We start from the raw sequence: 26,063 nt of genomic DNA, 5'->3' as shown, positions 1-26,063 counted from the left end.
TATATTTTATTAAATATTTTAGTAATAAAAAGTAATAATATGAAATGCTAAAATAATTTACCAACTTTTGCAAGGCTAATCAATTTTTTCCTTCAAAGGTTCTTTTTTTATTTTTATTTTTTTTAGTTATAAGCTTTCCTTTTAAAAGAGGACTAAGCCCCAGATAAACCCTTGTCTTTGTCTCAGCCCTCTCCAATGGCGACTCGGCTCTTCTACCGCACGCTACCTAAAACCCTGATTTCGGCTTCCATATTCTCTCGTTCATTTCTCACTGCCACTGGAACGGCCTTATCCTCCTCTTCACACTCCTCTACCTCCCTTCTCCGTCGCCTTCGTCCCCTCGCTGCTATAGTTGTCGCTGATTTCCGCGGCCTCTCTCCAGCGGCGAGCGCGAGGGAGTTCGCCACCAGTACCACTTCATCCTCTCTCAAAGATCCGAATCTGAACTGGTCTAATCGCCCACCAAAGGAGACCATATTACTTGATGGCTGTGATTTTGAGCACTGGCTCATTGTTATGGAGAAGCCAGAGGGCGATCCCACGAGGGATGAAATTATCGATAGCTTTATCAAAACACTTGCCATGGTTGTCGGAAGGTCAAGTTTCATTTTGATCGATTGTATTGAATCTGTTGGGTTACCCTGATGATTGCATTTAATTTTGTTTCTCTTGGAATTTTAGTGATTAGACTTGTATGTTTAGAACAAAGTGGTGAATTCTTTTGTTTGTCTTCTACGGCAACATTTCATCATCGGACTCATCTGAAAAAAATATTCAACGTTTCGCTATTTGGTGTTTCTTATTGATACAGTGAGGAAGAAGCTAGGATGAAGATATACTCTGTTTCAACAAGGTGCTACTATGCATTTGGGTGCCTTGTTTCTGAAGAACTTTCTTACAAGATTAAAGGTATTATACACCTTTGTTTGTGCCTTGTTTTCTTTTGTTTGTTATTTCTTTCTTTTGTGTTGATTGTACTAAGTTTGTGCCTTTTCCTTCTCAGAGCTACCTAAGGTTCGTTGGGTCCTTCCTGATTCATACTTGGATGTTAAGAATAAAGATTATGGAGGTAATTCCTTTTCGTATTAAGTTGAGAAGATTAGCATTTGAACAATGACTTTTTCGTATACATTTATTTTCCGAGAATTAGTTGTACAATATGCAATTTGAAAGAGGTGGTGTGAGATCCCACAACGATTGGGGGAATTATAGAAGTGGTGTGAGATCCCACATCGGTTGGGAGGGGAACGAAGTATTGTTTATAAGGGTATGGAAACCCGTTTTAAAAACTTTGAGGGAAAGCCCATACTAGCAGTGAGTTTAGTCTGTTACAAATGGTATCAAAACTAGATATCGAATTATGTGCTAGTGAGAACACTGAGCCCCAAAGGTGGTAGACATTGGGCAGTGTTCAACGAGGATGCTCGGCTCCGAAGGGGGATGGATTGTGAGATCCCACATTAATTGGAGAAAAGGGAACGAGGGTCAACAAGGACGTCAAGTCTCAAAGGGGGTGGATTGTGAGATCCCACATTAGTTGGATTGGTTGGAGAGGAGAACAAAGTAATTTTTACAAGGATGTGAACGAAGTAATTTTTACAAGGATGTGTAAACCTCTCTCTAGCCGTGTTTAAAAACTCAAACTTGAAAGTTCAAAATTGGAAAGAAAAAGTCCAAAGAGGACAATATCTTAAAAATTCAAACTTTGAGTGAAGGTTCAAAAGAAAAAGCGGTCAATATTTGTTAGTGATAGATGTTTAAAGATGTTTAAAGTGCTTGCTCCTGGACTGTTAGCAAAAGGAGCATTTGAATGGAAACTCTAATCCTAATGTGTTTATTCCGTACACCAGACGAACAAAATTGGAAAGCTCTTATTTCTTGCGAATTCATAAAGCTAAAACTATTATCTGATGTTCTTCATTTTTGGCAGGGGAGCCTTTTATAAATGGTCAGGCTGTNCCATATGACCCGAAGTACCATGAGGAATGGGTAAGAAACAATGCTAGAGCAAATGAAAGGAATAGGCGTAATTCAGACGGGTCAAGAAATTTCAATAGGAGGGAACATACCCGCAACAGAGAATTCCCAAATGCTTCAGCTACTTCAGGACCAGCTCCAAGTAATATGCCACCTCGCAATCATGATGGAATGCCCCAAGGCAACTACAGCAGACCACCGCCGCCACCACCACCAAACACCTTTAACCGACCACCACCACCAAGCAACTTTAGCGGACCACCACCGCCACGACCCAACAACTTTAGTGGACCACCACCACCACCACCACCGAATGACTTTAGCAGACCACCTCCACCACCACAGAACAACTTTAGCGGACCACCACCACCACCACCGCAGAACAACTTTAGGGTACCACCACCGCACAACTATGCACCACCGCCACCATACAACTCCGGGGCACCACCACCACCACCATACAACTCTGGAGAGCCACAGCCAAACAACCATTGGGGAGCACCACCGTCCAACTACTATGGTGGAGCTTCAAACACGGGTGGGCCACCTGCTCAAAACAGCTATAGAGAGATGCAGCCTAATGCTGGTGGGTGGTCTAGTAATGTGCATAACAATCAACGAGAATAGTCATCAACTGTTCAGCAAAGTCTCAAAGTAGCAGAATTCTTTAGTTTTTTTTAAGATTTTTACTTGTTGCGTGGTTCAAACCTCAAATCCTTCTAGCCACTGAGTATTTGTTCAGGTACTACTGCGGCAAACCATGAGTTTAGTTTTGCTTTGTGGATAGTTGTATAGTTTCAAAGATGCATGAGATGATGTAATAACATTCATAATGTCATCTTTGTTTTTGGGCAATCTCATTTGGCCACATTTTCTTGCAACAATGCCCCCCTCAACGCTCCTGTATTGTCGCTCATTTACTGGTATGGCAATGGCAATAGCTCTCTGAACTTTTCTAGTTGAATCACAATTCGAATTATTTTTCCACTGAACTTTGAGATATTTTATCAATTCCTAAAGAAGAAAATTAGAGGAAAAATTTGAATTCAGAATTGCATCAAGGAACTTAGTATCTTTACATACCCGCACACAATTATGAAGCAGGCAGAGCAATAGGCAAGCCATCTATCTGCTGCCATGGACGTGAAGCTCTTGCTCGATCGCTTATCAGAATCCATCCTGCAAAGTAAAACTTTTAACTTCTTCTAACTACCTTTCTTCAAGTCATCAAAAGCTCGTGAGCTGTAGCAGCCTTTTTACTCCGTGACGAATTGAAGAAGATTCTGCAACTCCAATGGATATAAATGTGTGTGTGTGTGTGATGAAAATCACCTTGGATGGGAGGAAAAGTCACCTTCAGACACCAGAAAATTTTCTTCTTGCAAGCAGTGAAGGTCAGTCAAAAGTTATCTTTACGCTCCCCGGCGCATCCGTACGACAAAGTAGAGGCTACAAGAATTTTGCAAGCTATAGATTCTGCTTTTCTGATCTTGGCAAATTGAATTTGATCTGCCAGCGACACTCCTTCCCTCAGTTTACCCTTCTTTATAAGATCTAGATCCAGTTTTTCCCAGGTTGTGCCTCGGGGCACCACTGATGCAACGCTTCCTTGAGCAGCAACTACACTGTTTATTGCAATCTTTTTGCGAATCTAATCAAAAGGTAAGTGAAAGAGGATAACCTTAATAGAAGACATGAAAACATAATAAGAACATCATTATCATAGGGCTGACAGATTAAAATGAAGGCTGGCCTAGAAATTTACATCTCCAAATAGCTATGGTAGGTTGGCCTTTGTTATAGATCAGTTCCATTGCATGCTATCATTTTGATCCATTTAGTGGATCAGTCAAACTATTAAGTAAATCTACAGGACCTCCCTGATCTTTACCTTCTTCAATCTTTGCTTAAGTCTCGATCTTTCAATTGCAGTTAGCTCCTTCAACGTTCTCTGGATGTCTTCTACCTCTTTCATCTTTCTTTTTCCTCCATTTCTTCTTCTAGAACACATTTTCCTTTTCTTTATTTTGGCACCCCTTCCTTGGATTTTCCTCTTTTTCGCATTCTCTGCTCTCATCAGCTTTAATTTTTCCTTCTCTTCAACCATTTTAAGCTTTTGATGAAGCATTTCTTGTATTATCTTGTCATGGCTGTCCCAGTCAAGTTCTTGTTCTTCCTTCCCTCCTTTCTTCGCAGCAACAGCTATGCTTTCCTTCCAAGACCGGAAGAATGCCTCGTTTAATCTCTTCTTCAATAATCTCTTTCCCCATACACGTCTGAGTGAGGAGCTAATTTTAGTTTTGACCTGATCACTGCAAATAGAATAAGCACGACTGTATCTTATAGCATGTTTATACCTAATAAACGACGAGATTTGCCTCGTCAAGCTGAACAATTCCACTTGATAACGAGGAAATTCCCTCAAAATAATAAGTTTTCCTGACAAAGAACTTGCTTCCAGAACTGAAATAGACAGTAAAATTCTGAGGAATGTTGAACATAAGCGAGATTATTAATTCCACATGGTCAAGTGCTAAATGTTGAAATTTGGGAGCCAATGGCATCAATTCTAGTACTATAAGAGTTAAGCATTTTCGCCCACAGCCTGTTCATGATTTCAGTGCCAGATCCAAAATCAGGATTTTCCTATTTTTCCCCTTTTATAAGAGATCTTGAAAGTAGATTGTAAGGTTTACAATTCATTCTTATATAAAACTTCATATTAACTCTATAAAGTGACAATGCTACAAGAGATCTTTGCTTTTCACTAAAATAGCCAACAAAATCTGAAAGCATCTGATGTTAAATCTTCTATTATTCAAGTTCATTTTGGCATTCAGAAATAAAAGAGTGAAGGATTAAGAGTGAAACCTATGAGTGGGGCGGGGATATTCGGACATCTTCCGTGTTAAATCTTCTATTATTCAAGTTCATTTTGGCATTCAGAAATAAAAGAGTGAAGGGTTAAGAGTGAAACCTATGAGTGGGGCGGGGATATTCGGACATCTTCCTCCTCACCTGAAATATTAAAGAAAAATGAAAAGGTTGAAATTACAGAATATGACTGGTGAATCAGCCTGAAATGTGAACCTCACCTTGGGGTTTTTCAAGGCTTCAATTGTTCTCTGCTTGATTCGCTTACGAGTTTCTGCAGATAAATTATATGTTAAAATCCCAAACTCCACCAAGTATAACCTTAGCCACTTAAAATTCACCACTGCTAGAGGACCTACTAAATGTTCTTACCCAAGCTGTGTTTCTTGCCCTTGTTCCATGGTACTTTGCCCTTATTTGCCACTCCTATTTTTCTTCGTCTTTGCCACTCCTTGTCATTTTCAGTTTCACAATTTTCTGGGCAATCGTCATCGCCGATATTTCTGCTCGAAACCTGCTTCTCAAAGGAACCCGAGGAACATTTAGACTTGTAGCACTCACCAGAGTTGGAAATTCTACCCTCAGCAACAATGAACAGCAAGGACTGGGAAGAATTTGTTCTGTTGAAGACATTGAAAGGAGAAGATAATGAATCATTCCTGCATATAGATATCTGCTGATTCATTGGCATCACATTTGATGGAAGATTGACGTTGGCAACTGGGTAATAGAAAGTCTTCCAGATAGCAGAATTTGGAGCAAGATTAACAGATACTGTTGCACCTAATAATTTCCTGTTATACATTCAGAAATGCAATAAGATAAGTATGTCTTATAAAAGAAAGTTGTAACATCTATGTTTTTCCTTTCAATTCTTAAAAGAAGAACAGCATTCTCAATTTTAGATTCATAAACCTTCACTTCTTTCAGACTAATTAATCTTAATGTATGTAGTAATCTAGGAAAAATAATGAATAAAAGATTAAACAACACTCTTCTCAATTTTAGTTTCAATTTGATCCTAGTACTTTTTAGAGTTTTGTTTCCCTCCGAACTGCAAATTATCCTAATACTTAAAGTACATTAGTATCAACCGAAGAAGATAAATAAGGTTCTAAAATGCAGGAGAGTCTATTGATTCACATTGCCCTTCAACTTCACCCAGCCTTCACAATACTGACGAATGCACACAAAATAATTTTAAAAAATGAAGGAATATGACCACTTCCTTGCAATCTAATTCAGAGATGTTAATCTGGTCGAGACTTACAGATTCACAAGGGAAAACAGAGAAACGATACAAAATTTCGCTAAACCTACACAAAGAAATTTCCAGCGAGCTTGAAAATGTAAGAGAATGGAGAAGAACTTACATGTGAATGTATGGCATTCGAGTGAAATGGTAATCAATACGGTGGAGACGGATGAAGAAACCGATGACGGAGAGTCAGTGTCCGAGAGGGATTCGCAGAAGAAAAACCCGAAGGACCCAACAGCCCAATGCCCATAAAATGCAAAATCCAATTACGCTAATGGCACTGAAACCACTGTGGCTGGTGGTAGAATTTGTATAAACCATACTTGCTTCAGACCAAATGCCCGCCGCTCTTTTTCCCAATAAATTTTTAAAAACTCAAATTTATAATTTTTTTTCAAGGCCTTTCTTAATCTAGAGTTTATAAATTATATTTATTTCGGCGAGTGAAAAAGAGCTTGATTGGGCTTTCCTATGAGCCCATAAAAGTTCCGACACCGACATTGGCCATGGGCCCAGCCCAATTAACCATGATAGAATCGACGGCTCAAAATATAGAATTGATAAAAAAAATTAAATGAAAAAGGGCTTTATTGGGCTTTCATAAAAGCCCACGAGCCCAGAAAACTCTGACACCGACATTGGCCATCGGCCTAGCCCAATTAAACCATTATAGAATCGACTGCCAAAAAAGTTTAGAATTTATCAAAAATTAAATGAGAAAGGGCTTGATTGGGCTTTCTAGAAGCCCACGAGCCCAGAAAAGTTCCGACACCGACATCGGCTTTATTGGGCTTTCATAGAAGCCCTGAGCCCAGCAATCTCCGACACCGACATTGGCCATGGGCCCAGCCCAATTAAACCATTATAGAATCGACTGCCAAAAAAATAGAATTTATCAAAATTTAAACGAAAAAGGGCTTGATTGGGCTTTCAGAGAAGCCCAAAAAGCCTAGAAAACCATGACGCCGTTATTGGCTATGGGCCTAGCCCAAATCATTATAGAATCGACTGCCGAATAAATATAGAATTTATCAAAAATTTTAATGAAAAAGGCTTGATTGGGCTTTCAGAGAAGCCCAAGAGCCCAGAAAACTCCGACACCGACATTGGCCATGGGCCTAGCCCAATTAAACCATTATAGAATCGACTGCCGAAACATATAGAATTTATCAGGGCTTAATTGGGCTTTCTTAGAAGCCCACGAGCCCAAAAAAGCACGACACCGACATTTTCTATGGGCCCAGCCCAATTAAACCATTATAGAACAACTGCCCGCCATTCGTTTCAATCCTCTTCGTCTTGGTCATCGTTCCTATACTCGGATTAGGGTTTAGCTTCACCTTCTTGTTCTTCTTCTTCTACTTCCACTCTACACTTCCAGGGACCTCCTTCTTCGTCTCATCTCCGCCATGGACGCCACCAAGAAGCGGAGGATGGAAGAAAATGGCGTCGACTCCTCCGAAAATTCTTTCTTAAAAATTACCTCCGATGATGCTCGTAAGATCATTGATCGTTTCACTCCGGACCAGCTTATCGATATTCTCCAAGATGCTGTTTCGCGTCACACGGATGTCCTTGATGCGGTTCGATCTATTGCCGACCGAGACGTCTCCCAGCGGAAGCTGTTTATTCGGGGTCTTAGTTGCGATACAAGTACAGAAGGTTTGCGCTCTCTCTTTTCCGCGTATGGGGAGCTTGAAGAAGCGGTTGTTATCATTGACAAGGCGACCGGGAAATCAAAAGGGTATGGCTTTGTGACTTTCAAGCATGTTGATGGGGCTATACTGGCTTTGAAGGAACCGAGCAAGACGATTGATGGCCGTGTTACAGTAACGCAATTGGCTGCAGTGGGAATTTCCGGGCAGAATTCGAACGCTGCAGACATGTCGTTGAGGAAAATTTATGTGGCGAATGTTCCGATGGATATGCCGGCCGATAAACTGTTGGCACACTTTTCGCTGTATGGAGAAATTGAGGAGGGACCGCTAGGATTTGATAAGCAGACGGGTAAGTGCAGAGGTTATGCTTTATTTGTGTACAAGAAGCCAGAAGGGGCACAGGCAGCTCTGGTGGATCCAATCAAGACGATTGATGGAAGGCAGTTGAGTTGTAAATTCGCTAACGATGGGAAGAAAGGGAAACCTGGTGGTGGGCAGGATGGAATTCAAACGCCGGGGGCCGGTCAAGGGAATTTGCATGGAGATGGAATGCCTATGGCTCCTCCTTCGGCAATGCCTGGTTCAGGCGGACAATATGGTGGGCCGGGAGGCATGGGGTCGTATGGAGGCTTTTCTAGTGGCGTTCAAGGGGGACAGCCTCTGGGTCATCATCCGCTAAACTCCTCAATGGGGCCGGGTCTATCTTCTGTCGGTGGTCAGGCTCCATCTTCGTTGGGAAGCTCTGGCGGATATGGCGGCGGTCCATATGGTGGTGGGTACGGCGGTCCCGGGTCCGCAATTTATGGTGGTATGGGTAGTGTAGGTGGTGGTTTGGGTGGTTCTGCTGGTGGATTGGGCGGAACCGTGGGGCCATCATCTCTGTATAGGTTGCCACAGAGTTCGGTGGGAATGCCTTCTGGTGGTTATCCGGATAGTGGGCATTATAGCATGTCATCAGCATCTGGGCACCCAAATCCGCTCCATCAACAGGCGGTAACATCGCCGGCGCCACGTGTTCCGCCTGGAGGAATGTATCCCAGTGTGCCACCTTATTACTGAGGTATTCTCGTTTTTATTCATACTGTAAATTACTGCATGAAGTGTGAGGGTATATTATTCAAACCATACCCCATACCGTGTTCTGGTTATCCTTATTACTTTGCTTTTCCCCCTCTTGAGTGACGGTGTTTAATTCCAGTGTGATCTTCCGTTACTAATTTTATTGCTTTCAGCATTCGGGCTTACCGTGCACGCATATTTTACCTGCAAATTTATGTTTTTTGTGTTTTCTTTTTAGGCGTTTCATTTTCACCTTATTCTGGACATTTTGTGCTTGTGAAAGTATTTATGTTCGTGTATCATTATTTGTGTTGGATTCCATCTTCATGCAGTTACACTTGTTTATGAATTATGTTGTTGTAACCTGAAACTTATATGTGAATGCGATTCAGTCCTAGAAAGTTTGAGTTTTAGCTGGCATATTTCCCACACATTGCTTCATTGTGCTTCTTCTGCTTGCCGCACGTATACACATCTAATTATCCCTTGTTAATTCATATTACGTTCGTTTGGGAAGTTGGTATTAATGTTCTGATTGTAATTTTTTGTTGTATATCTTTATTCACTGCTAAAGTTGATTATGTCTGGATTTTCTGTTCTCAAAATTGCTTAGATGTGGAACTTTGTAGTTTCGTAGAGCATTTTTCTCCATTTACATTTACTAACAGAGGAAGAGAGTGTTGGTTTTAAGAATCACTTAATCTTATTGATCTCAGACAGTGATCCCGACTGAATGCTAGTGCCTGTGAGCTGAGTTTAATATATGTATAGTGGTTTGTTTGTTTATAAATTATCACTTATGTTTCTGGACATTTAACCAAGAGGATATGGAAAATGGTAGGAGGAAGTTATGCTTTCTTCATTTGCTCCTGATGGAAATTAAACTTGCTCTCCTACTTGTCCTTGCCCGTTCAGCCTCTCTTCTTTTACCTTACCATTTAGCTTTGGGGAATGAAGACATTCTCATCTTCTATTATCTGTTATGTATATATTTTTCTCGTACATAATACCTGCCTCTTATCGTGAACGTTGCAATTGTTCTGCAGTTTATCCCCTTCCTTTTTTTTTTTGTTTGGACAACAGTTCATCACCTCCCACGGCTCATATTATGTGGCCTAGAAATGTCAGATTTTCTTAGTGTTGGTTTCATTTTCTGAGAGAAGTTGTTGAAATAAATAGGTTTATGAATTCATAAGATGAGGGAATTTAAAACTATTCAAAATTTGACCAATTTCCATAGACACAAATGAGCAATTGTCCTTACAATTTTCATAGAGAAGCCTAATTATCTAAACTGTTAGTTGATGTTCAATTTCCATAAACAAAGACTGAATAGCCTGTAAGCTTATGAATAAAATCCTTTGACCTTCGTGGAACAAGTCCCATGCATACAAGTGAGCAAATGCAAGAAGTTATATCACTCATCTTATATTGATCAACACATGCAAGAACTTATAGATGTTTCAAAACATCATTTCCATGTATGCACAATCAACACAACAATCACAGAACAAATAATGCATGCATACCTAGCATCTTAAACAAAAATGTTATCCAATTAGAAAATCACTCCAAATGTTTCCTAGCAGCAACACAAATTTTCCCATGACTTGCACAAAGTTTAGTCCAATCCTACAACAAAATTTTAATTTTGACCCTGAAACCTAGAGAACAAATACTATTGTAACATCACAAACTACAATCGAGGGCTTAGAATATTTAACGAAGATAGTTCTTATTTGAAGATTGGCTTCTCGTCCCCAAAGATCAAGTAACTGCCAACACAAGAGACTAAAACTTATCCCCAATGTTCGATGCATACAAATATTGAGCCCTAACACACGAATCTCATTCAAAATGACCAATAGTGGCCCTAAACCAGAAAAGAACTGATGTAAAATCATCAAACTGAGTGAAAGAGAAAACTGTAACTTGGATTGAAGAAGCGATTGAACCAAAGGAAAATAGTTAGACAGGTGAAAACCAAATCAAATTGAAGTTTGGTAGCATCTTGAACCAACGCTCTCTTTGAGCAAATCTAGCATGGCCACTCACCCTCTTCTCTACTGTAGCGATGGTGGTAATGACCACCACTTCGAAAGACACTTGCATGTGAGACGATGTAGAGCAACAATGAAGAAAAACTCGATGGTGGGGTAACAAAATTGATTGATAACCACGAAAAGAAATAAAAAAAAGCATTTATTGTTGTCAATCCTTATTTGCTACCACGGGCGACGATGGTAAATGTTGTGGATGTTTGGGCAAAAGTAGTAAAACCCAGAAGTGGCAGTGCGATAAGTAAACAAAAATTGTAGGGATTGTGAACAAAATTGAGGACACGAACAATTAGTGTGTGGAAGCCAATTCTACAGTTGGATTTGGGAACCAAAGCCAACAATGCAATCACCAAAGTCGATGATGCAGTATGGAGTTGGCTTAATAGATATTATTAGATTTTTTTTATAAAAAAATCCCAGCTGTTACAATAAGTGTCCTATTCTCTTAAGCTCTTGGTCTGTGACTTGGTTCTCTTGTAACTTTTTTTGTTGATGTAAGATGTATCTTGGATTACCTTTGTCAACTTATCGAGTGTACTTGTAGGAAATATTTTGGTTTACCCTTCTTCTTTGTAATTGTTGTACTCTAAAATTGTGTCGGATTTTGGGTATTTCATCTGTAAACATGCGTATTGGTCCACTATACAATATCAATGCTATCACGCCTTTATAATTTTTTATTGTTAAAAAAATGCTTTATAATTTCAGGGTTTTGACTAAATTTGCTGTATTTCCCTTTGAAATATTTATCTTATTATTAGTAGTTTTCTTGTAGGGCAAAAGATTGTTTTAACATAATGTTTGAATTGTTTGCTATCGCTTAGCATGACCTTTTCTTGATGATTGAGTGTAGTGATGAATTTAGTTAAATGGGTTTCTGATTCAGGTTATGATGTTTGTTGGGCGCAGATGCTTTATGTGCTCTGGTGATTGCGTTGATTGCAGACTGTAACTCTGGTTTGATGAATGCATTAGCTTTGATTGTGGCCTCTGCTGTTTAACTGCACCTTTGAGTTGTTCATTGAGAATTATTGGTAGTCAAAGAGACAGAGTTAGAAAGTTAGATAATTTTTGTACTCTACCCAATGACTTAATTGTGCTATTTGACTTTTCTATTAGTAGTAAATTTAGTATTATATGAGTACTATTCGCCCTAGTTACTGTAGTTTTTCTGCTTTCTGTTGCTTTCAAATTATGTGGACGATCCTTTCCCTCCCGACTACTCATTACATGGCTCCGGCATCTTGATTTGAGTATGTCAACCTGCTTGAAAGACCTTGTATTTTCTTTGTCGTTGCTTTTCTGCTGGGAACTTTTGAATCCTTTGCAGTTGTTGGTATCAAGTGCTTTCTACTTCACTTCTCTTACTATTGTCATGCGTTTGAATTGATTTCCTTCCATCGCTACTCTCTGTTCTTTGTGATTCTGTTACTTTATCTGTCCATGCTGTATGGATCCACTTCTATTGCTGCTCTGCTGTGTGCATCTGTTTTGAAGAAAGTTGTTGGCAGCACAAACTTTGTCAAGCTTGGATTTGTATGGTACTTGAAGCCCTTTTTGTATCTCATCTTTAATGGTTCAAGGGTTTTTGAGCTGTGACTTTCCGTTATATCTCATTGTTGATTTACTGCATAATTGTGTGGATGCTTCAACCAAATACATGTGTGCACTGTGATGGATTGAGCTCATTTTCTGTACAACCAATTGCTTGCTTAGTTTTCTGTTCGGTAGTTGTCATTGGCTTGGTTGAATGGTGGGTTGTGTATGCGTGTTACATGGAGCCCATTGCTTGCTTAATTTCCCTCTCGATCTCATGCAATTTTCATTCACTTTTTAAGCAAGGAATGAGGTTGTGAGTTGAAATCGAATCTTGACTTGTTTTCCTTCATTTTGTGGGTTGTGTTTTGTGGGGGATGAACTTGTTATATAGTTCATATTTAGTTGTTAGAGATTGTGTTTGGTTCACAAATTTGGGAACTTGTTAGATGGATTTTAGTAACAAGTGGAGGTGTTGGTTCTCAATGTTTTCAACTTGTGAGAGAGATTAGCTGTGTTTTGTCCTAAATAAATCTGAATATCTGGCTTCTAAATCTTCATCAGCTTTTGTCTCCCACACACAACATATGGCCTTTTGTTTTGTATTTTTCTGTTGTGTTTTTGGTGTGTGTATGGTGGTATATGAAATGGCAAATGGGCATCAAAACCATCCCCCACTGAGCCCCTGCTTGGAGGACTTAAAATCGGTCAAGAAGACTTGAGATACAACCAATTGAACTATTGAAGCCCATTCATTTGACTCCTGCCTTACTTCTGTACTCCTAATTCTTTTCCCTTTTAACTTCGAAATTATGTAAGTTCATATCCATTTTGATTCTTGTACTTGACGATTATTCGTCTCCCAAATGACTCGGTTTCAAATGTTTAATATTCAAGTTCGTAATCATTAGTAATATTTTTGCAATTTATGGGATGTTGAAAATATAATGAAAAAGAAAATGGCTTTATTTGTAGATATTTGTTGTTCAAAAGGAAAAAAGTTTAATCCTATTTGAGCTTTGTCTAGCTTTTCAATACTAAATTTGGTTCAAATACTTGTTCAAGGTGTGTATTTATGTCTATATCTGTAAAGAAATTGATATATCTTTTTTTTTTATTTATATATTTTAAAAATGTTAAATAGGTAAAAAAAAAAAAAACATAAATTTAGATTTTATGAGACTTATTAATTGATAATTTAAGAATTTATTAAATACCTTTTAAGTTTATGTACGAAACAAACAAAAACCTGAAAATTTTGGGGTTTCTAATTCTTTTTTAAAAAATAGAATTCAATTTCTTATTTTCATTTTTGAGAAACATTGAAACTAAATACAAAAAAAAAAAAAAAAAATTAATTAATTAATTTCATAGATATTAAATTAAATGTATTGAATAAACTTGATTTATTTTTGTAGATAAAAACAATTTACTATTTAAAGAGTATTTAAATTATATGAGAAAAAAGAAGAAAAAGAACCATGCGAACATGAAATATACCCATTTCTTTTAATTTCCATCTTTACATGGAAAACAAAAAATCAAAATTACAATCGAGCCCTTGGCCTCGAGAATAAAGGCAAAAGCACTTCGATATGATCTGAAGAAGAACCCTTCATTTCCGTCGAAACCCTCTCCTCTGTTGTTTTCTTGGTATCGGCGCTGTTCTTCTACGTGGAATCATGAAGGCCTCAATTCTCAGATCTGTTCATTCCGTCGCCTCGAGGTCCTCTTCGTCGAAGCACCTCTTGACCCGTAGCTTTGGGACTGAATCAGTGCCGGAAAGGAAAGTGGCCGTGCTTGGTGCTGCCGGTGGGATTGGACAGCCCTTGGCGCTTCTCATGAAGCTTAATCCACTTGTCTCCCAGCTTGCTCTCTACGATATTGCTGGTACTCCTGGTGTTGCCGCCGATGTTGGTCATGTTAACACTAGATCCGAGGTAAATCTTGTCATTTCTCCCTTTTTTTTTTTCTTGTACGGTTATAAATAGTTGTGTTTTTGGTTTGTTGATGCCTCTGTTTGAGTTGCAATCGATCTGATTTTGATTCAGTTGATTTCGATTTTTGTGCTTTTTGTTTTCGGCTATGTATTTGCTTGTTTTCTGCTTCAAAGTTTAAGTAAGTTTATAACTCGGGTGTCTGCATGTTTTTGGAGTTCCTGTTTTGTTCTTATTCGTTCATGTCCAACGGTTTGAGCTAATTTGTTTCATCTCTCTCTCTCTCTCTTTTAATTTTTTTTTTTTTTTTCCCATCTCTTGATTTCGTCGTTAGATCATTGTTCACTACAAGATTTTTCTGTGCAGGTTACTGGCTACGTGGGTGAGGACCAACTCGGTAAAGCTTTGGAGGGATCTGATGTTGTCATCATTCCTGCTGGAGTTCCAAGAAAGCCCGGCATGACCCGTGATGATCTCTTCAACATCAATGCTGGCATTGTTAAATCACTTTGCACTGCCATTGCTAAGTACTGCCCCAATGTCAGTACCCACCACTCTTATACTGAGATGCAAATTCTTTAATTTTGTTATTTTGACTTCATTTTGTAACCAAAACACGGCTTTGCAGGCACTTGTTAACATGATCAGCAACCCCGTCAACTCAACTGTCCCAATTGCTGCTGAGGTTTTCAAGAAAGCTGGCACTTATGATGAGAAGAAGTTGTTTGGTGTTACTACTCTTGATGTTGTCAGGGCCAAAACCTTTTATGCTGGGAAAGCAAATGCTCCAGTAGCTGGTATAATTCCTTGCTAAAATTTTATGCTTGAAATTTCTCCGTTAAAATCAATTTACAATGATGAAAGGTCAAATTTTATTGCCTGACTATTGTAATACGCTTGCAGAGGTTAATGTGCCTGTTATTGGTGGCCATGCGGGCATCACCATTCTTCCACTATTTTCTCAGGTACTTCCCTTCTTTTTACAAATATGCTAGATGTAAAACCCAGTTCCTGTGTCGGGATTGCATCGAATGCTTTGAATTTGAGGGGTTATAGACTTTATACGGTGCATCTGATTGTCACAGGCTACCCCGAAAGCAAATTTGTCAGATGAGACTATTGTTGCTCTCACCAAGCGAACTCAAGATGGAGGAACGGAAGTTGTGGAAGCAAAGGCCGGCAAGGGTTCTGCTACATTATCAATGGCGTAAGACTTTTTACTTGCTGCTGAATTATTTATCAGAAGTTGATTGCCTCAACAGCCGAGGGTTCTTTCATCATTCTCTGTTCTTATTTTCCTTGCCATGTCAATAATGCAAGTAAAATTTTAACATTTTTACTGCTTCTGGCAGCTATGCTGGTGCCCTTTTTGCAGATGCTTGTCTCAAGGGACTGAATGGGGTTCCAGATGTTGTGGAATGCTCGTTTGTGCAATCAACTGTCACTGAACTTCCATTCTTTGCTTCAAAGGTAATTGGTTATGTTCTGTTTGGACTGCTTTTTCCTTATAGCATATTGTTTGAGTTGTTGAAACTCATTAGAGTCCAGATCTTTGGACTGCATGAATTATTGTTCACTTTGATTTTCCTTTATATAAACAGGTGAAGCTTGGAAAGAACGGAGTAGAGTCAGTTTTGGGTTTGGGCCATCTCTCAGACTTCGAGAAAGAAGGTTTGGAAAAGCTGAAGCCCGAGCTCAAAGCTTCAATTGAGAAGGGAATCCAGTTTGCCAACAAAAGTTAGAATGTGGTTGTATTATTTACAATCCGGACAGGTATCTCTTGCCCACGTTACCATAAAACTCATCCATTTTTTCTTTTCCCACCCAACTGTAACTGATGATGCTGCTTACGAGCAACCGGCTTTACTTTTTTTGTTAGAGTAGTTCACTTCCCTCGTATAAGTTTTATCAATAATTCCCGGTGGCATATTTTTGAGGGATCTCTATTTGAATCTTCGATCTTTAATATGAAGAATCATCCAACCATTTGGACTGGAACAGTGCTTGATTGGTTGGGTTGGGTTGGATTGGGTTGTGTGGATTATTGTTCAATATGTGGTCTTAGCGTATTTGGTTGCTAAAGTAACTCATAGGATTGCTAAATTTTAAGCCGGTGGCTACCATGATTTGAACTCATTCTCTCGTAAAATGGAGGATCATATTCATGATGTAACATATACACGTCCTAAAAGCAACCTTTTTAGATGAGTAAGGCCCTACTAAAAAGAAACATTTCATAAGTGTAAGGATTAAGCATAGAATAAACTTAAGTTCAGGGATTATGGTGAAAATGTGAATTATAGATCAAGTATGGGCGAAAGATGATGAACAGACCATGTTCGGTCAGGGTGAAGTTAAAAAGTTTCGGTAGGAACCTACAATGATTGTTAGGATTCAAAGAGATAGTGAACTATGATTTAATGTAGTAATTTGGTTACATTTTCATAATAAAACACTAAGAACAGTTCATTGCTGACAAAGAAAAGATTAAATTCATATTCCAAAGTAGATCCTTTAGTATATACAGCTGCTATAGAAAATGGAAAGATCAATCAATCCATCCTAGAAAGAAATTAACTTATGCTACCTTCTAAGTTCTATTACACAAAAATATACAATTATCAAAATAAGAAATTGGGAAATTTCTGATTTCATAAAATGCCAAGGAATCATGAATATCATCTGAATTTATCAATACAACTTTTGATCTCTTCCCTCCAAATCACCATGGGAGATGGAGATTGCTCCGTGATGCAACCAAACCATACGATCCTGTTGCAGAGGAACGAATTCGACTTGTTACTTGAGCATCAATGGGAAACATAAATGAAAATTGGTTTGGAGATTCTGATCAAATTATATGATTATTCAGATAGGATTACTTCAGGATAATAGAACAATCAACTTCCAAGTTTCAACTTGCTTATCGTAAAATTGGGAAAGATGAAGACGCTCCTGAAAACAATTGCCGAATTCCTAGACTTTTCCAGCCTTCTCAATTTCGGTCTCCGAGTTTTTAAATATCAACAGACGAAGCTATCGAGAGGAGGATAACACAAACTTCCCATGTTCATCAATATCACACCAAATGGTAGTCAAATCTTTTTTTCATATGTGATGCTTCCAAGCCAACAAGAACATTCAGTACTAGACTTTGAACTCGTACCTTGTTTTAGTCGATTCAACCCTAGGGAGACTGATTCGCATCTCCACACGTCGAGGAACTGTCGCCCTCACCTTCAGAGTCTGTAGAAACATAGATCATATAACCATTAACATCTCCAAGTTACTGCTACTGCTAGGTATCAAGAGGTTGCTTCAATGGTGGAAACATGCTTTTATAACATTCCATTTCTAAGTTACCAAAAGTTATAGACTGAAGCATTCACCAAAGATTTCAACAATTTTACCTGCATTGCCGCCTACAGGTCCTCCTCCTGCATCATCCACAGCTCGATCCTGCATCGTTACAATATAGTTTGTTTCACCCTAAGAAAGGAACTTGAAACTGTAGCAGATTGATTCAAATCTTACCATATCCTTGGTCGAGTAGCGCGATGATTGAAGATCGGCGTCGACTTTTCTCTTGTTCGTGATCAAGCTGTTTTTGTAATCAGCCACAAACCTCTCGAGTTCCCAGAGGGTTTTGGAGTCAACACTACCAATATCCAACTCAATTTCATCATCGTTTTGGAAGAGTCCCTGGTTCCTCTTTTTAATGATCTTCACAACATTATTCAGCTCATCTGATGGTAAATCCTGAAGATCAATGCTCAGTTTCTGCTTTTCTTCATAATTCATATCTCTGTTTCCATGATTCTTAGCATTTGGTTTCTTATCAGGAACGTTTGCAGGCTTTGTTATCGAATCCGACTTACCTAAACTCTCCCTATTTGCAGGCGGAGGCTTCGTCGTAGACTTCGATTTACTGAAAGTTCTTGATTCCACTGGCGGTGTGGCAAGAGCTGGAGATTTTCTGGATCCATCATCCTTACCAACATCTTGTTTGGCTTCAATAATCCTCCATTTCTCTTCGAATACGTTCGATAACTGCTCAGCCATTATATGAACGTCCTCCCCTTTCGGGTTATATGTAATGGCATTACTAAATGTGAGTCTCACATCCTCAGCAAACTCTCTTGGTGACTTGTACCAGTTCTTGTTTAATCTCATCTTTACAGTACCTAAGTCCATTGGCTTCGTTATGATCTTGTGATAATCATGAAGCCCCAAACGCTTGGCATCAACAGGCACATTAAACACCCAACCATGTTTATGTTTCATCAATCTTTCCAGCAAATTGTTACAGCTTTTAAGCAATGGATCAATCTTACCTCTATTCGAATCGCAATCCGATACCGGGAACTCCGTCTTAGGATTATATCTTGAATTTTTATGCTTGTTCATCTCTTTCTCTGCAAACTCCCCGAAGTTTTCGGCCACCGAAACGCTTTGAACAAGTCGAGAAGCGGGCACATCGGCGGAACCCACCACAGAATCATTCTTCCATGTGTTACCAACCTTCTCTACCAAATTATTAGCAGAAAACTGCGACTGACTATGTCCAACATCACCACCATAACCACTGATCTGCAGTTCTTGAGATTCAAATTTCTTCACGAGGCTCCTGACGTGACCGAGCTCGCCCTTAAGCTTCGTCGTAAGCTCTTTAATCTCAGATCTTGATCTGGAATTCAAGCAAATCCTAACCCGGTTCTCAAACCGCGTATATCCCGGCACTTCATCAGCATTAACCTGTTCGATGTAGCGATTTTGACCTGAAGAATCCCTAGACGTGACTAAAGCATCGATCGGATAATGAGAAGGAGAAGACGGATCACCACCGCCATTGGCGGCCGCGATGGCAGGAATCTGTACGGAATTTCGAGCACTTTTGGGGATTTTACTCTCTTTCCGTTGGTTTCCGGTACTAAACTTGTTATTATCCGTCCTCCTGGGATTCCCTCCCGGTTCACCACCACCTCGCAGCACTGAAGCCATACATGTAATCTGCTACAATAACAAAACGCCGATACTGTCAAAAGAGAAGGATACCAAATGATACTAGAAAAAATTCCATAAAAATCATGAGTTCTTACAAGCTTAATGCACGATCGATGAAGCTGAAGGATGTAGAACAGAAATCCAAAACAACAAAACGTAGGGTTTAAGCTTGACGATCACAGGAACGAGAAAAAAAAATAAAACGGTTTCCGATACACAAGGAGAAGAAATCCAAGAAATCGTACAGCGGATTGATGATGGATTCGGAAAGTTGTCGGATGAATTGATGAAGCTCATCGTTTTTTCTGGTTAGTTCGGAATCCGGACTTCCGTTGTTCACTGTGAAACGCAGAAGTGGTGGCCGAGGGTGAGCTTCACGCGCGTAAAACGCGAGTGGGATTGCAACATGTTTCGTCTAATGCATTTTCTTTTCTCGATTTAAAAAGTAATTCTGAATTTGAGTTTATCTTTTGACTATTCTAATAAAATTTAAAAAATATTCTCAAATTTTAAGTTGCCTATTTAGCTTTTAGTTTTTAATTTTTAAAAAGAAAATGTAAAAATAGTTTTTTTAGATTTAATATTAAAAAATTATAATTTTCAGATCCATTATTGATCTGTTATTTTAATTCTTTTTCTGTTAAATTAATAAAAATATTAAAAATATTGAAATTTGTCTCAAAATAATTTTAAAATTTCTCCAGCAGAAAAATGGTGGTATCGATAAGGTTACCACTTTGTATTTAAGATGACTTTTTGGACGATTTTCTTGGCCTTTCTTCCAGTAGGGACAACGCTTATATATATATATATATATATATATATAATTTTCGAATCAAATTTGAGATAAATTTTAATTAATAATAAGTCCCAAATTTAATAATTTATTAATATTTCAAGATTTTAAAATAAGCACATGCTGAGTTCATTTAACTGGTGGAGAAATTGGGCCAGGGGCCCAATTACTATTGGGCTTATGCTTGGCAAAGCCCTTAATGCGAAGATTATATTTAAATCTTTCTTTTTAGAATATTTTAATGTATATTTGGTGATACCCAAATAATAATAATAATAATAATAATAATAATAATAATAATAATAATAATAATAATAAAAGGAAAAATCTGATATTTATGGTTTAAAGCGTCGGAGGAGAGTCATTGGTATTTTAAGTTGAAATTGGGGGAGGGGAATTTTCAAAGGTAGAAAATATAATTAATTTTATATATTTTATTTTATTTTAATTATTAGAAAAAAAAAAAGAAAAAAAAAAGTGAGGGGTAGTAATGGAAATTTGCCGATATTATGTCCTCAACTTTACAAAAAAGAAAAATAAAGCCATTGGGATGTTGATTTGTCCTTTGATTTGTAGCCCACCATTGGACCCTTCAACACCTAATTCACGTCCACACCCAACAATTACCATAGTAAAAAAAAAAAATATATATATATATATATATATATATATATATATATAATTAAATTAATTCAATTGTTTTTTAATTCAAGTAATTCTAGTTATTATTATTTTTTGAATAAATTCAGATCGATCAGATTTTTTTTTTGTCGTTTTTTTAATTATCAATTTTTTTACGCAATTTGACAAAGAAATGATAAAGTATAATATGCTCGGTATGAATATGACGTGAGACTTAAGGTGTTATGCTGATTAGAAGCCATGTCAAGCCTTAAGATCGGTCGAGTAATTTGTCATAATAATAAATATTTTTTATTTTTTATTTCTTTTAAAATTAAATGGTTGAAAATAAATGAATTAAAATATATGTATAAAAGAAAATGATAATATTGTGGGTAGAAAAAGAGGGAAGAAAATTAGGTTTTTGAAATTGATTGATAGCAACTCCCCATTATACTCTTTGGTACTCTTCATATGCCCTTTTAATATCTCTCCAAATCTAATAAATCTCAAAAATTAATTTTTATGATTATTATATATATAATTTCGATGACTTGAATAACCTAAATAGAGTTTCAAATATCAAATATTTACAAATCACAGTGTATCATTGATATAATTACAAACGTTAAATATTCTTAATATCGTTAAAAGTAGAGTATTGGTTGGATTGTAACCTTATTTTCGAGTTGGTTAAGTTGACTCGACTAAGAAAATGTCAACTTGTAAACCGAACCAAATTTTTAATTTTTCAAGATTCTACGATTGGATAGTTCGAGTTGATTAAGTTATCGAGTTATATGAACACCCTAACAAGAGAAAAAATTAAATGTCAATTTTTACGATAAACTACGCTTTACATAAAACATTTCATAAAACCTTATCAACAATTTTTACAAAAAGGACTAAATCGAACTAAATTATTACTATTAACTATTTACCAACCATCTACTTAATGGTGAGGACTCGAACATTTATCAAAAAAGAAAACGAAACTTAATGGTGAGGACTCGAACATTTATATAAAATAAAAAAATAAATTAATTAAATGAAAATTATTTTTCATTTAATATATTTAAAAACGTCATAGTACAAAATTGAAAAAACGACCCATTGGTGGTCAAAATAATTATCAAACGAGAATTAAACGTCGCATAATTTTGAATTTGGGGACCAATTCAATTAAATTTGCATTAAATTGTAAGCTCTTAAGATTATATTATAGAGCTTAATTAAGCCATTAAATCAAAGATTCTGTAACCTAATAAACATAGGTAAACTAAAATAGTGTCATCCCCTATTCTAATAAATTAGGTAAATTTAGATTTAATTCAAACTTTTTTTGTTATTATTAATTCAATTATTTAATTTTAACTGTCTCGAGGTTTGAACAAAGATTTAGAATTTGGATTCTGATTGTCTCGGTATTCTCTGGATCATGTTACCTACTTAACTTGAACTACTTCGACATTTGCCTGTATATTCTGCTACATGACCACGTTATCTACTGTACTTGAATGTGAGATCCCACATCGTTTTTAAATGCGAACGAAACATTTCTTAAAAGGGTATGGAAACTTCTCCATAACATATGCATTTTTAAAAAAAATGTGAGACTAACGTCGATACGTAACAGACCAAAGCGAACAATATTTACTAGCGGTGAACATTATTTCTACAAAACCATTCAACATAGAATTGTTTCAAGTCAAGCATGTTTACCTTTAAAGTTTATATGATTGAACCGAAACAAGAAGGTACACTTTGTCGAGTAGCAGCTATCAATTCTTACCCAAAGTTTTGTATCTTTAGAATCGTTCTCATTCGAATAAAGTTTCGGTTCAATCATATATCTCATGTTGACTCGATCATTATAAAATATAAATTATAAATTAAAAAATTAAAATTTTTTTAATTTGGCTAAATCTAGAAATATTTTACGTACCTAATTGAATGTGGCTTGGTTTAAACTGTGCATCATTTATGAATTGGTCGACCAACTTACGTAGTTTTCAATTTGAGGGATCAATTTTTATAAAATATTTAAGTAAGCATTTAATGTATAAAATACAAATAATAATAATAATAATAAATAAATAAATATTTGTTAATTAATAGAGAAAGAGAAAAAACAAAAAGAAGTAAAAAAGTTAATTAAAAAATAAAAAAATTATTTCATGTGGTTGGAAATATTTAATTCAAACATATTTACTTTTAGCCCTCACCTCCTCTGACATTTATTAATTATCATTTTCAAACCCTATTTTTGTCTCTCTCAAACAATTTTTAATGTTTTTTTTAATAAATAAATAATAAATAGGGTTTTCTCAATTAAATTTTGATATTATGAAAATGTTAAATTAATATAAATACAATAAAAAAATATTATTTTTTAGATAAAATTTGTATAAAATAAAAATAAAAGAACCCAATTTAATGTAAAATATTGAAAGCAAGGAAGAAAAATATCAAGAAAATATTAATATCCATAGATATTTAAAAGAAAAGTCATAAAAAAAAATATTAATTTTTTTTTGAATAAATCAAATAAATAAATAATAATAATAATAATAATAAAGTTAAAAGGGGAAAGATGCAAATTAGAGAGAGAGGAGAGGAGAAAGGGACAAGACAACATTTGCAGACACATCCAATCCTTTACCCAAACACACTATCAATAAACCCTTAAAAAAAAAAAAAAAAAAAAAAATTACTTTTAACTGTTTAACGTTTGAAAGAATAGGACTATGTTTTTTTTTTTTTAATAATTTAGTCTATATTTAAAAAAAAAAACAAAAAAATAAAGGTTTTTTTTCTAAAAAAAAAATATATACATTTTAATAGATACCTACAAATATCTTGACTTTTTATCACGTTTCTCGATAGCAACATCCTAATAATGCAATGTTAAAAGGTTCGATTCTTTTGGGACCTACAGAACGCGAAATATGTAGTCGGTGTATTATTTGAACTAACTAGTCACAGTCTTGGTTAAAATATCAAGTACAGAATATGTTTGATCGGGAATAGAAATGAGGGTAAAAGACATTTTTATCCTTTAAAGATGGCAAAAATGATGAGACTAGATGGACTTCAAAATTGAAATGGTGAATAGGGATTGGGATTTTCCAAGTTTATGTTCTTGAAGGCTGAAATCTTGATTTTGGGACGATGACAAGTAGTCCTAGGTACAACAAGGCTACAATGGATTTGCTAAGTTGTCAACCGACATGTCGTACATAAATCATTTATACATATTAATATAATGTAACCCTAAGTCTAATTGACCCACACCAAGGAAACTACCTAATAATAATATAAGGGAATTTGGCTCCCAAATAACTACTATATATTATATAAAAAAATTATTAAATTTTAGCATTTAATTTCTATAATATTATTGAATTTGTAGCGTAGAATAATTAAATCTACAAGCTAAAGCTAAATAAAAGTACGATTTTGTAGCCTAAGAATAATATACCATTTTAATTTATGAGTCAAACGTTTGGAATGTCCTGTTAAAAAGAATTTTTGCCCACAAATTTAATAAAATAAAGGATTTATAGGAAATATATATATTATTTAAATAAAATAAGGTACTAGTCTACTATACTATATATTTTTTCGGTAATTTAATTTATTGTTCTCGTTTATTGGCTATGCTTTTATGAGAATTATTTCAATGGATCCGTCTCATTTATTAGTTGAAAAAAATAAAAAAAATATTCAAATATTTTGTTTGATTTTAAAATATTCTTTAATAAATTTTTCAATATTTTAGAAGTTATTTCATTGAAATTCTTGTTATTTTTAAATGGTAAAATTCACATGCCTGGAAAATTTTATATATGAATTTAGGAGACCATTAACACTGTTATTCATTTTCAGAAAAATAAATAAAGAAAGAAAGAATAACATGAGTGAGTAACTATAAATGTTAATTATCCAATTATACAAAAGATTTAATTTATATGGGGTTGTTTTGAAGTGTCCATTTTCAAGACAGTAAGATTTGGGAACTGGAAAAAGACCCACACAACAATTGAAAGGGAAGCTTCATTGTCCTCTCAAATTGGGTAACTTCATCAACTCTATTATTTTCTTAACCAATTTTGGGTATTTTCTTTATAATTTCTAGAAATTTAACTAGGATAATTTTTGGAAAGAAAAAAATAAATAAATTACTGTATCAATTAAAACTTTAAATCTTCATAAATGAATCAGTTTTAACTATAGTTAAAATTTAATTTATAATTATGAGAGGTGGAATATGACAATTTCACTACAATCTATTTTCTCAATTTAATTAGGGCGAATTATCAAGATTTTGTTGAAAAATAATTTAATTAGGTGATTTTGAGTTGTTAAATGAAATGAGGTCAAAAGAATTATAATTATTAATTTGTAGATCTAATTGGTATAAAATCTTTTCCTTTAAATTTAATTCAAAGTTTGTATGAAAGTTAAAAGGGAAAAAAAAAAAAATTAACTTATTATTTCCAAAAAAAAAAAAAAAATCAAATCTCAAAAGTAAACAGTAGATCCAATCACGCATTTTTTGTCTCGTAGAACCATTATTTAAAATAAAATAAAAATATAAAATTACTTAAATAAAATAAAAACTTTTAGTAAAAGGTAGAGCTACGAATCTAAATAGCATCAAGGGAAGCTAAAGTCAACTGAATTATTTTTTATCTTAAAAAATTATTATATATATATAATTATTTTTTTAAAATTATATAATCATTTAAATAGAATAAATAGGATTTTGTTGAGAATTTATTATTATTATTATTTTTTTTTATATATAAAAGATGCTTAAACGTTAGTTATTCCCTCATTTTATTGAGAAATTAATTCATATGCTACTGTATGAAATATAAAAACCAAAAATTGTAAAAAATAATTGGCATATTGAAATTTGTAAAGAGAAAAAAAAAAAAAACTTAGAATTAGATTTCAACCTATTACTTTCAAATTTATGACAATTATTGTCTAACCAAATATGTTATGAGCTAAATAAGCACTTAATTTTGATGAGAATTTTCACAATACACTAAATTATGACAAATCTAAAACAACCTAATGAACTGTAAATAATCTNAAAGAACAAAAACTAAACTTTTAAAAACTTTTTTTTTTTTTTTTTTTTACCTAAAAATAAGAAGAATCAGTGAAATTATCCACAAAAATCATCAATATCTGTGTATCTCTCCCTTTCATTTAAGAATGAAAAAGGGAGAAAAAAAACAAGAAACAAGTAGAGATGAGTTTTTTCAATCA

General features: G+C 35.5%; 5 protein-coding genes across 14 annotated transcripts; 3 read left to right on the top strand and 2 right to left on the bottom strand.

The window, feature by feature from the left end:
• Positions 1-153: 153 nt before the first annotated feature.
• Positions 154-2,924, top strand: LOC111480381 (multiple organellar RNA editing factor 8, chloroplastic/mitochondrial). The gene is made up of 4 exons (XM_023125381.1): positions 154-596; positions 812-909; positions 1,004-1,069; positions 1,931-2,924. The coding sequence occupies exons 1-4, from the start codon at positions 196-198 to the stop codon at positions 2,602-2,604; spliced, it is 1,239 nt and encodes a 412-aa protein (XP_022981149.1). The 5' UTR covers positions 154-195; the 3' UTR covers positions 2,605-2,924.
• On the bottom strand, positions 2,827-6,459 carry LOC111480410. Of its 6 annotated transcripts, none has more exons than XR_002717811.1 (7): positions 6,225-6,459; positions 5,224-5,645; positions 5,073-5,125; positions 4,955-4,995; positions 3,869-4,289; positions 3,061-3,628; positions 2,827-2,927 (listed from the first exon to the last, which is right to left on the bottom strand). XR_002717811.1 is itself a non-coding variant. In XM_023125442.1 (7 exons), exons 1-6 carry the CDS (start codon positions 6,239-6,241, stop codon positions 3,377-3,379), a joined length of 1,206 nt encoding a protein of 401 aa, XP_022981210.1. In that variant the 5' UTR covers positions 6,242-6,459; the 3' UTR covers positions 3,008-3,260; positions 3,332-3,376. The 6 variants fall into 6 exon arrangements, 3 of the variants coding, with proteins under 3 accessions (XP_022981210.1, XP_022981223.1, XP_022981197.1); XR_002717812.1 differs by lacking the exon at positions 2,827-2,927 and having other exon boundaries at positions 3,008-3,260; positions 3,310-3,628; XR_002717817.1 differs by lacking the exon at positions 2,827-2,927 and having other exon boundaries at positions 3,008-3,156; positions 3,310-3,628.
• A 932-nt stretch (positions 6,460-7,391) lies between these two features.
• LOC111480231 (UBP1-associated protein 2C-like) lies at positions 7,392-12,249 on the top strand. 2 transcript variants are annotated; one of them, XM_023125170.1, is made up of 2 exons: positions 7,392-8,827; positions 11,773-12,249. In XM_023125170.1, exon 1 carries the CDS (start codon positions 7,519-7,521, stop codon positions 8,824-8,826), a length of 1,308 nt encoding a protein of 435 aa, XP_022980938.1. In that variant the 5' UTR covers positions 7,392-7,518; the 3' UTR covers position 8,827; positions 11,773-12,249. The 2 variants fall into 2 exon arrangements, with proteins under 2 accessions (XP_022980938.1, XP_022980930.1); XM_023125162.1 differs by having other exon boundaries at positions 7,393-8,827; positions 11,796-12,249.
• A 1,760-nt stretch (positions 12,250-14,009) lies between these two features.
• On the top strand, positions 14,010-16,354 carry LOC111480781 (malate dehydrogenase, mitochondrial). The gene is made up of 7 exons (XM_023125952.1): positions 14,010-14,362; positions 14,726-14,899; positions 14,988-15,156; positions 15,263-15,324; positions 15,445-15,566; positions 15,712-15,829; positions 15,961-16,354. The coding sequence occupies exons 1-7, from the start codon at positions 14,105-14,107 to the stop codon at positions 16,099-16,101; spliced, it is 1,044 nt and encodes a 347-aa protein (XP_022981720.1). The 5' UTR covers positions 14,010-14,104; the 3' UTR covers positions 16,102-16,354.
• A 474-nt stretch (positions 16,355-16,828) lies between these two features.
• LOC111479722 (transcription factor GTE3, chloroplastic-like) lies at positions 16,829-19,798 on the bottom strand. 4 transcript variants are annotated; one of them, XM_023124555.1, is made up of 5 exons: positions 19,459-19,798; positions 17,894-19,372; positions 17,770-17,818; positions 17,525-17,605; positions 16,829-17,136 (listed from the first exon to the last, which is right to left on the bottom strand). In XM_023124555.1, the coding sequence occupies exons 2-4, from the start codon at positions 19,358-19,360 to the stop codon at positions 17,547-17,549; spliced, it is 1,575 nt and encodes a 524-aa protein (XP_022980323.1). In that variant the 5' UTR covers positions 19,361-19,372; positions 19,459-19,798; the 3' UTR covers positions 16,829-17,136; positions 17,525-17,546. The 4 variants fall into 4 exon arrangements, with proteins under 4 accessions (XP_022980323.1, XP_022980332.1, XP_022980341.1 ...); XM_023124564.1 differs by having other exon boundaries at positions 16,829-17,131; positions 17,526-17,605; positions 17,894-19,369; XM_023124573.1 differs by having other exon boundaries at positions 16,829-17,131; positions 17,526-17,605; positions 17,894-19,369; positions 19,609-19,798.
• Between the last annotated feature and the right edge of the window lie 6,265 nt (positions 19,799-26,063).

This window comes from Cucurbita maxima, unplaced genomic scaffold, assembly GCF_002738345.1.
Source record: "Cucurbita maxima cultivar Rimu unplaced genomic scaffold, Cmax_1.0 Cma_Scf00001, whole genome shotgun sequence".
Taxonomy (NCBI): domain Eukaryota; kingdom Viridiplantae; phylum Streptophyta; class Magnoliopsida; order Cucurbitales; family Cucurbitaceae; genus Cucurbita; species Cucurbita maxima.
The sequence above is the reverse complement of the archived record's forward strand: the minus strand, read 5'-3'. Positions and strand labels throughout refer to the sequence as shown.

Coding starts and splice junctions, on each gene's coding strand:
- LOC111480410 (XM_023125429.1), bottom strand. Junction 5,126..5,223: donor GGGCAAGAAACACAGCTTGG/GTAAGAACATTT, acceptor ATTTATCTGCAG/AAACTCGTAAGCGAATCAAG. Junction 4,996..5,072: donor AAGCCTTGAAAAACCCCAAG/GTGAGGTTCACA, acceptor TTAATATTTCAG/GTGAGGAGGAAGATGTCCGA.
- LOC111480231 (XM_023125170.1), top strand. CDS start 7,519: ATGGACGCCACCAAGAAGCGGAGGATGGAAGAAAATGGCGTCGACTCC.
- LOC111480781 (XM_023125952.1), top strand. CDS start 14,105: ATGAAGGCCTCAATTCTCAGATCTGTTCATTCCGTCGCCTCGAGGTCC. Junction 14,363..14,725: donor ATGTTAACACTAGATCCGAG/GTAAATCTTGTC, acceptor TTTTCTGTGCAG/GTTACTGGCTACGTGGGTGA. Junction 15,325..15,444: donor TTCTTCCACTATTTTCTCAG/GTACTTCCCTTC, acceptor TGATTGTCACAG/GCTACCCCGAAAGCAAATTT.
- LOC111479722 (XM_023124555.1), bottom strand. CDS start 19,360: ATGGCTTCAGTGCTGCGAGGTGGTGGTGAACCGGGAGGGAATCCCAGG. Junction 17,819..17,893: donor GCTACTCGACCAAGGATATG/GTAAGATTTGAA, acceptor GTAACGATGCAG/GATCGAGCTGTGGATGATGC. Junction 17,606..17,769: donor ACCTGTAGGCGGCAATGCAG/GTAAAATTGTTG, acceptor ATGTTTCTACAG/ACTCTGAAGGTGAGGGCGAC.